This window comes from Corvus moneduloides, chromosome 6, assembly GCF_009650955.1.
Source record: "Corvus moneduloides isolate bCorMon1 chromosome 6, bCorMon1.pri, whole genome shotgun sequence".
Lineage (NCBI taxonomy): Eukaryota > Metazoa > Chordata > Aves > Passeriformes > Corvidae > Corvus > Corvus moneduloides.
The window spans coordinates 40,019,243-40,028,785 of record NC_045481.1 but is presented as its reverse complement, the minus strand read 5'-3'; the positions used below and the strand labels follow the sequence as shown (position 1 = coordinate 40,028,785).

At 46.3% G+C, this 9,543-nt stretch overlaps 1 protein-coding gene across 1 annotated transcript; it reads right to left on the bottom strand.

Annotated features, from left to right (window-relative positions):
• Window positions 1-1,816: 1,816 nt before the first annotated feature.
• On the bottom strand, window positions 1,817-5,871 carry FAM180B (family with sequence similarity 180 member B). The gene is made up of 3 exons (XM_032112747.1): window positions 5,698-5,871; window positions 3,753-3,820; window positions 1,817-3,171 (listed from the first exon to the last, which is right to left on the bottom strand). The coding sequence occupies exons 1-3, from the start codon at window positions 5,762-5,764 to the stop codon at window positions 2,710-2,712; spliced, it is 597 nt and encodes a 198-aa protein (XP_031968638.1). The 5' UTR covers window positions 5,765-5,871; the 3' UTR covers window positions 1,817-2,709.
• Between the last annotated feature and the right edge of the window lie 3,672 nt (window positions 5,872-9,543).

Sequence of the window (9,543 nt, the reverse complement as noted above, 5' to 3'; positions counted from 1 at the left end):
CAAGTGTTCTCCGTTTGGAATTTGTTGCTACTTTTTGAGACTTGTGTGCTTGTCACTGGCTGAGGTACCAGCTCAGGTGAGAGAGAAGCATGGTAATTTTTGTGAGCTGCAGTATGTGTTACTGAGCCAGTCTGTCTGTGTGCACTGTTTTTTATTATTTGTGTGTGTGAAGGGTTGGTACCTCTTATGATTTTATTGCAAGTTTCACAATAGTTTGTGCTTTTCTTTATCTGATGTAGATGGAGTCAAGAAGCTGGGGTTGAGAATCTCAGCTTCCATTCAATAGAAAGAATACATTTAGAAACAAACAAAAGAGCAGGCATCTAGCTCTTGTAGTGAAAAATAAGGGCTCAAATCTATGAATGGACCATGCTCTGAAAGCTCAGAAGCAAGGTAAGTAAGAAGAATAAGAAGTGTATTTTTAAATCTCCAAAGATTTGGATCAGGAGCAGGCTCATCACATTATGTGTGAGGAGTACCACGCGGCGCAGTGGCACTGCTGACCACAGGGGTGTCACCTTCCCCAGAAATGAGCCCCTTGAACACAAGGGTGCTGCTGACCTCAGGAGTGTCACCTTTCCCAGGAATGAGCCCCTTGAACACAAGGGTGCTGCTGACCTGCCATGTGCTGCACCAATAGCCTCATGCAGGCAGTGTTGAAGGAACCAGAGGTGGAGTTTTCAGCATCCATGTTCCAGTGGTTTTGTACATGCCGAGTTCTGCCAAGAGTTTCTCCTGTGGAGAAGCTGCTGTGGCTGTAGAGGACCCTGCTGTGTTCCTACAGTCCGACAGATGGACAGACGCCTAGTGGGATCTGCTGAGGACATAGTGGGAGCACAGGAGGCTTCATCATAGCCCCACTACTGCTGTTTCAGTTGAGCTAAACCCTGGTTTGTATCCCAAAAATACATGAAATGCAAAAGTACACCATCTTAAGCATGTACAAAGCTTCATCGTTTCACTTCAGTTCAGTTTATAATCCGTTCAACAGGCAGCAGTGCTCTAAAACTGCTCCTAACAAAACTGAGTTCAAAGCAGTGTGTTTGCATCTGAGTCAGAAGCCAACCCACTCAGCCTTTATCCATATATTTGTATGGCTCAGGCTGTACCTTCTCCAGCAAGACAGTATTTTCATGCACTAGTGCCATCTCAGCTCAGCTTTTTGATGATATTCTCTGCTCAAACTGGAGGTTTGCTCACTGCCTCTGTCGCTCCATACATGTCCTGCAAATTAAAGTCTGGAGGCATATTTGGCAAAACAATGAAGGGTAGAGATTGGAGGTATGTAAAAATCCACCATAAGAATAATAGAACATTAGTTGAGACAAGAAGTTTTACTTCAAATAAAATTCTAATTTTAATTCCTATGCCCTTTTGGGTGGAAAACAAATAAAGATACAAACAAAAAGAACCCCAAAGCACAAACCAAAATGAAACAAATAAATGCACAAAACAAAAACCCAGCAACAAACAACCTGCTTTAAATCTATCTCCTTCTGTCATAACCCTGACCTGACCTCTAAAACCATTGTCTGTGTCATCTTGCTTTCAGACTTCTTGTTCCTGCCTTACCATTTCTCCTCACCATCTGTTGGGCTACAGTGGCTTGGAAGAAGATTAACTAGGTCAAAAGCTAGCAGTTCCCACTTTGAAGGTCACACATGCCTCTTTTGTTGAGCATGGAAAAATTATATTGATAGAAAGGGAATTATGGATCCCATTGTCTAAGCACATGCAATGAATGTTCAAAATTAATGAATCTGTAGTGGCAGCAGGAAATCTGATAGAAACAACAAGAACTAAAGTCAAAACCCTCCTGAGCAGATAATTGCATTTATTTAATTCCACACTGCAGTGTTTAAGACAGAGAAATGTTAATGATGTCCTTCTATAAAATAATTATATTTCTGATTTTGAAGATAGAGATTGTGTATTTATTATGTTTGGCTTGTAAAGTGCCATAGCTGTACAAAAAAAAAAAAACAACTGTATAGAAGAAAGGCAAAATCTGCTGAAGAAATAACTAGGTCACGATCCTTCAGAATTTAAATGAGATTTCAGAAAGTATATTCCAAAATGATAACTGAAACAAAGCTGTGTATACGTGTAAATATGATATGCAAATACTAGAAAGCTTCATGGAATACATACATTTTCAGGTTGCTTTTTAAAGAAGAATGAACATATGAATGGGAAATTGCTATTGACAAATAGAATACGATGCCACATGAGGAGCAAAATGAAATTAAATATGTGACCTACGTCATGAAACATAACAAAACCTGCTTAGCTGCTTACTGGAGAGGAGAAAAGATCATGTATTTGTCTGAAACCGCAGGGAGAATATAAGGAGGGTGAACTGAATTATTTGAAATGAAGTCAGCTATGACACCAGCAAGATACCCTGGAAAAATACTTCCAAGCCATCTCTCCAGTAACGTCAGTGATCAAGACAGAAAAGACTTCTAAATAGCACTGCCCCCTTCAGCACAGCCCACTTAGCAAAAAATCAGGAAAGGGAGAAATGCGCTTTACAGTTTTGTCCTTTTTTCATGTAAAAATGACAGCCTGTGCATAAATCCTTAGAGGGTTGCCAGCACAGTGCAGAAAGCAGGACAAAAAGTTGTGACATATTTATACAAAGTCCTGCACGCTATGGAAAGCATTGAAAATAACCAAGAATGCAGCTGAAGCCGGGTGTGTCCCTTCCTATGGTGGGTTCCCTCGTGAGGTGTCTCTCTTGGTCCTGGGCAGGTTAGAGCGATAGAAATATTTCAGGGACGCTAAATGTGAAGGCTTCTCCTTCCAAGGCCAAGAAGCCTGGAGGAGAGTGGTATTTGCAGGGCAGAGCCCCTTGCACAGGTCACGGAAGATTTCATCAACCAGCTGAGAGAAAAAGCGAATCCAGAGGGTTTTATCCAGACCTTGCACGGAGCGAACCTGGTAGGCACTGTAAACACTGGTGAAAAGGAGACGGTCAAACTCTGTTGGAGGCAAGGGGGTGTCAGTCAGTGAATAATACGTCAGATGCTGCTCAATCTCTGCCCGTGTTTTGGGAACTTCCTCCTCCAAAACCTGCAGGAACCGCCGTGCTGGGCGTAGGGAGGCCAGCTCTTCATCCCGCAGCCGGATTGTCCCGTTGGCCTGAATATCCAGCCTTCCCCAGAGCATCTGGAAGACAGGAGCAGCATTCTCACGGAAAGCCCAGCACAGCTCCATCAGTCACAAACGAGCTGCAAACCAAAGCCATCCGCAGTGCTGCCAGATCTCGGGCGGGCCCAGAGGCGGCCGCTCCCTCCCGAGCCGCCTAGTCCCACTCCGTGTCCTTCTCCGCCAGCCCCACGCCCCGTTTCTGACCGGCCCCACAGCTCGTTTCCCCGTGGGACCTGTGCAGCTCTCGCCTCCCGCCCTCCTGTCCCCCCGCAGTCCCGCCTGCAGCAGCTCCCCGGTGCGGCCGCCTCGGGCGGGGGCTTGGCCGCTTGCGGGGCAGTCACCGAACCCAGCGGGGACGGTCCCTTGTCCCACCGCGGACACCCCGTGAGGTGCCACGGAGTGGGGCAGAGCCCCCTTCGGCTGCACCCCGCAGTGGGAGGGAGCACAAATGCCATTAGGCATCGCCGAGGCGTTCTCCAGGGGCTCCCGAAATCCGTCAGGGATGAGAACAAACAGAACGGGTGAGTTTTTACGTGCAGGCAGGTGGGAGCATGGGCACTAACAGTGCCTCGGCCCAGGGCCCCCAGTGCTCAGGAGACCTCTAACATGATGCCGGCGTCCTCCGGGCCACGACGGGGTGAGCTGGTGCCGCTGTGACGATGTTCATCTGGAAGACATCAGACAGAACTTGGTAGCACAAGACATTTCTGTTTACTGGTTTTGCCATTTGATTGTCAATAACGTCTTCAACATTCCTGAGCTACCACTCAGCTTGCCAAATATGACAGATGCTGACCACGGGATTTTGATAAGCAAAACAAGCTTTTTAAGAGAAGCAGCAGTGGTTGAGGCGAGGTTTTGGATATCACAGCCCTTAGTCCTGCCAACAGAGCTAAAGCGTACAGCAGTGAAGACACTGCTTTGACAGGCAGCAAGGAAGCCTCTCACACTGAGAATGGATGGGGTTTGAACTGGTGGGGTTTGCTTGTGTAGCAGTTTTTGCTGGAGAAAGTAATGCTGCCTAATGGAGGGAGGGTGCTGGCAGGCTCCTCAAGCTGCTGGTAGAAACAAACACTGATGCTTATCCTGTTTTTATACTTCTTCCCTAGCCTTCTGCTGCTGGAGGAATGTGAGGGTAAGAGAAACCTTGTCAGATCCATTATGGCTCATTTGATGTCCAGCTAATTACTTGCTGGGACACATGACATCATGTAGTTGGGAAAAATGGATATGAGGCCAGAGGAATGGCAAGTTTTGAATATGAAAGTCACGTTAATCCTAAGAATTGTTCAATTTTCATTTCCTAATACTTACAGTGCTGTAACTGTTTGCATTTATTTTATTTAATTTTTTGTGTGTGTGAAAAAGGAGACACAAGCAGTCTTGGTCCAGGACTGTGAGAGAGAGGCTGCATCCCCTCCCTCCTCTGTAATATCAGTGTCATGAGGTAGTCAAGACCCTCTTCTACTTCTTACAGACTCATCCTTTGGGTTAAGAAACATGAAATGGAAAAAGCTCATATAAAATAGTAAGCTCTCTGATACATTTATGGGGGGTTTTTTCACTTTTAAATGGATGAAGGCTTTTTTATATTAAAAAAAAGTGAGGATTTACATTGAATACTTGAGAGTCAACATCAGCAGGTGCATATAAAAAAGTAGAAAGAATTATTTAGTACTATACATGTATGATGACTGCCACCAAAAGCCATTTCCAATTTTCCGTTTTTGATTGGAGCTTTTCAGGGAGATGTAGGAGCTGCTTGGAGAAGTGCACTGCCAGCCTGCAGGATGCAGAAGTTTGTTTCTCTGCACAGCTGCAGGCTCTGTGATCCAAGCCAGCTGTGGCTTTGGAATGTGAGCAGGAATGTAGCTTCTCTTTCCTACTCCTCCATAGATGTACCAGCATTTTAGCTCAGGTGAAAACATATCATCTGAAAATTTCTTTGCTGTTCTTGTCTCTACAAACTGATCCTCCTTTTTTATATAAAAAGGTTCACAGATCCCTCTCCTGAGGGATGCTTGACTGGCTGCAAAGTCAGTGCATTTGTTGAATAGGTGCCAAACTGCTGTTATGAGTAACTGCCTCATAAATATACACAGCAGTAGATTTTTGAGTAGAGAAAAATTTAGCAAACAGAACAAACAATGTATTGAAATAATAACATAAATATCCTCTGGGGAAGGGAAAATCCTTCCTTACTTATTTTATCACTCAACAGGGTTGGGTGGTTTGGGGTTTTTTTTTCCCCAAAAAAGCATATGGAAAATCCACAAACAGTATTGCAGGAGACTTTTTTTCAGTGGAGACCCAAGAAAATCCTCCCCTTGTCACCGAACACAGTAGTAGGTCTTCAACCTGCAAGCAGGTACCAGTACCCCCACCAGCAAACCACCCCAGCTGGACTCCAGCTCTCTCCCGTGCCAGTGCAGCTGCCTGAGGCCCCGGGCCACATTTGAAGGAGCGGCAAAGCATCCCACAAATGGCACTGCACAAAGGTGTGCCAAGCCAAGGAGCCGTGTCGCTAGCAGATGTTCTTCCTACCTGTCAGCCTCTGGGATGCAGCAAACACGCACAGGAGCAGCCAGGAGCCGAGCTGTGCCTGGGCCATGGCAGCACAGCCGGAGCAGCTGCCGCCCGCTCCGCCACGGTGCCGCGCCTGGAGCCACAGCAGCTCGCTGTGGCGTCTTCCCTTGCTGCTCCAGGTCCCAGCAGCCTCTCCTGGAATGGATCCATCTTTCTGTGTTTCTGGTCACAGCCCTGGGAAGGGCTTGCAGTTCAACTTGCTAACCCCGAAGGATATTTTCCATCATATTTTGGAAACTTGGAACACTTTGTTGTGATGGTTTTGGCAGAATTGTTTAAGCTTTCTTTTCAAAGACTGACTGTCCGCTGCAATGATTATAGGAAACTGTTAGTTGCAAGAAATTTCACTACATATGTTTGCCTCTGAAGAACGGAGGGCCCCCTAGTCCCTTCCATCTCTGCACTGTGCCTCTGTCACATACTGTGACCCTTCTGCTCCCCTCCTTGGCTTCATTTTCAGTTTTCCTTTTTCCCGGGTTCGAAAATCTGACAACAATCCCGGAATGTCACAAACAGATAAGGATAAGAGACTGCAGATTCATGGAAGGGCAGTAGCAGCCAAAACATACAAGCAGGCAGAAGAAACGTCACTGGTTTAGTTCTGTATCAAGCCCCCTGGAGGGGGAACTCAGTACAGTGACCTAACAAACACCGAGTATCACAGTGGCTCAGGCTTTAGCACCTCATGTCCTCCCCTCTGAGCAGACTTTTAGGTTACAATGAGCACAGTCGGCCTTAGAAGTTCTAAATCACATAGACAAAATTTCATCTGATTCCCTTTGCAGCAGGTATCTGTTCTCTACACATCTTTACACGTGTAGTAGTGCCAAATCCCCAGTCAAACTGTTCTGTATTTCTACTCTGTATGGCACAGTATGTGATGCCAGGGTTATATGAATATGCAATAATATGTGTAAATAAGGACTACTACCATCTCCCTCAGGTTAAAGGAAGAAAGAAATCTGCCTAGAAAAGAGAGAAGGTAAAGCTGAAATGCGTCCCTTGCTCAGCAAGTTATGGGACATCAGTCAGGACATACTGTCACCAGATAGCTTACTAAGGGCTGGGATGATGTCCTGGCCGGTAAGTTGTCTGTGTGCAAAGGACCAAATCTTCCAAAACTTTCAGCATCTGCAGCTGTACCTGGCAATACCTGGACTCACACCAGCCAAGAGAAGCAGCACATAATGGAAGAGTCACAGAGGGGCCCACAACATGCAGAGCCACTCTTCCCCTCAGTTTGGATTCAAAACAAGACCTGTGTTTGTGCCATAAACTTAGGTACCAAGTCACGCTGCGCTGCTTTTGTTTTTCATTATTTTCTGCTGCTTACTCTTCAGCTGCATCCCTTTCTTTTATTAAACTGTGAATCACAAGCTACTCAAGAGGCAGACACTGATGGCCCATGTATGCAGGGAGACTGATGTGCCTTCTGCTTTGTGCCAGAGTCCCTTTGAGTCCACAGTGTACACATGACTTTGTCTAGAAGCCACTACAGAAAAACCCCGTGTCTCGTGGGCCATGAAAGAGCGTCCCTCTAGCTTGCAGCACATGACATGAGGAGGGTTGCCCAACAGGATTTTGGCCAACATCTGTGAGAGCTGTACATGATTTTGCCAACAGGAGAATTTCCTAGGAACAGCTTGCAGCTGAAGTGCCTAGAGGAGGATAGCCACGTTGGTGGGAGGGAGAAGAGAGGAGGCTCAGGGGCTGTGCTCAGGTGACTGACACAGTGGCAGGTGAGGGACAAGCATCAGTGTGGATGCTGCCTTGAGCTAGGGGAATTTTGTAGAATTACCTCACTATCCCCCACAGAAAGGCAATTTCAGAGTGATAAATGTATTCCTTAGCTGTCTGTACAGCAATACTTGCACAGAAACAAGGCTGAGTTTCTGACAGCTGCACAGAGTCCCTGCGTGTACAACTGCAATGTTAAGCAGTGCACCTGCTCCTCCTGAAGGATTTTGCTCTTGCCAGGTATTCACAGCCCTACCACTCTGCACTCCCCTGGCCATACCGTCTGTTGTTGGAGCAGTTTCAAAACGTCACAAGACAGGTTTAGGCAGGGACACCTTGACTGGTTTCTTCTTTTTCACCATGACCTCCTGAAGCAGGAACATGGGAAATGAGAACAAGGTTAAGAGGGATCAAAGACTGCAGGAATCGATTGGATGCTGGTTGAGGTACAAGGTGTGGTTAATACAGCACCAGAAGAGACTCTTTAGGAGGGAAGTTTCTTTGAAATAGGACTTCAGGGAGATATTTACAAAAGGGAAATTCTGCTTATAGAATTGAAGAAATCACTTGCTTTGATCATGTTGCCCAGAACTTGGGGAGATTACTCCCCAGCCTGGGGGATGCTCAGGGAAGGAAGGACATACATAACTCCCAGAAAAGGTGATGTTTGAGTCACTGGAGTGGAAGAAGTAAGAAAACCTTGAGGGAAGCAGGAGCGAAGTGCTGACTGTAACCAGACAGGACCTCTCTGATACTGGTATTTTCCAGGTATGGTGCTGCCAGTCCTTATCAGGATGCTTTCCTTGTCTTTTTGTTTCAGTTTGTGAGCAGCATCAGCTGCTTGAAGGAATAATGAGCTGTGTAAAAGTGACAGGGAGGGCCCCATCCCACTAAACCTACTGCACAAACAGACACCCTCAGGCCTTGCACAACTTGGAGAAAACATCATGGGATGAAGTGTGATGGGTGATATGTGACATACTGTCATCCAGCCTGTCCCTCAGCAGTGCCATAAGCTCTGCTCTGCAGGAATGCCAGGCTCAGCTGAAATTCCTGTCTGGATTTTGAGTGGAGATCAGTTATAAGGACATATACCGACTGTGTGGCCATGAGGTGGGTGGACACCCTGACACTGTTGATAGCCACATCCTCAGGGAGGACAGACTGCTTGCCTGGCTGTAGGGAGAAATGCCAGAGTTCTGGAAAACACCAGCAAAACCTACTCAGCTCAACATGGTGACTGTGAGTCATCGCCTGAAGTCTATTTGTCCCTTCAGTACCAGAAAATCTCTCTTCTGAATAGTGTGTCTGTAAATCAGCTACATCTGACTTACATCTCATCCCACATCCTCCTGCAGTTGGGGAATCCAACCCAGCAAACAAGCCTCATGGAAGCTAGCAGTACGCAACAGGCAGGGACAGAGGATTTGGAAGACAGCTTTGTGCTTGGCCAAGCTGACCACAGCCTTGTCCAGCACGAAGCAAGTGTCCACCAGCCACAAGGAACCCAGAGTGAGTAGGCTCCACGAGCAGAACGTCCGTCCCCTGGAGCTCAGGAACAGTGGAGGAGGCAGAGTGCCAACACTGGCAGTACTTTGTGAGGCTGTGAAACTTCTTGTGCCCTGGGATAATGAGCCTAGGTGAGTAAATTGCTGATGTAAATGTCTTCTTGATCTCCCAAGCTTCACTAATGAGAAGAGATTCAGGTCCACCAGCAACTATTCCACATATTAAAGACCTCCTGGAGCCAATGCCTGTTCCCACAGGGCTGCCTACTTTTCCAGTACACACATTCTTGAGCAAACCTTGCATATTGTCTAACTTGACAATATGTCATGCCTGACATTTCTTGATGTGGATCAAATTCCCCCTCCGCACAAACATTAATTTTAAAAGGCAGATTTCCTTGTGGTCTTGCTACCATCAGCCCTCTGACTTATCATGCTGGGAAATATATATTTTTCATTATATATAGACCATAAGTCTCGGTGTGGTGTCTCAAGCAACCTGGGATGAAGGAGAACATAGATAGGAAATGTGATTTATAAAGAATTTGCATGGTGATAG

What these genes read in the sequence shown, in the direction of transcription:
- FAM180B (XM_032112747.1), bottom strand. Translation starts at nt 5,764, where the DNA reads ATGGCCCAGGCACAGCTCGGCTCCTGGCTGCTCCTGTGCGTGTTTGCT. An exon ending in TGCATCCCAGAGGCTGACAG is followed by an intron (nt 3,821 to 5,697) that starts GTAGGAAGAACA and finishes GATGTCTTCCAG; the next exon opens with ATGAACATCGTCACAGCGGC. An exon ending in ACGCCGGCATCATGTTAGAG is followed by an intron (nt 3,172 to 3,752) that starts GTCTCCTGAGCA and finishes CCTGTCTTCCAG; the next exon opens with ATGCTCTGGGGAAGGCTGGA.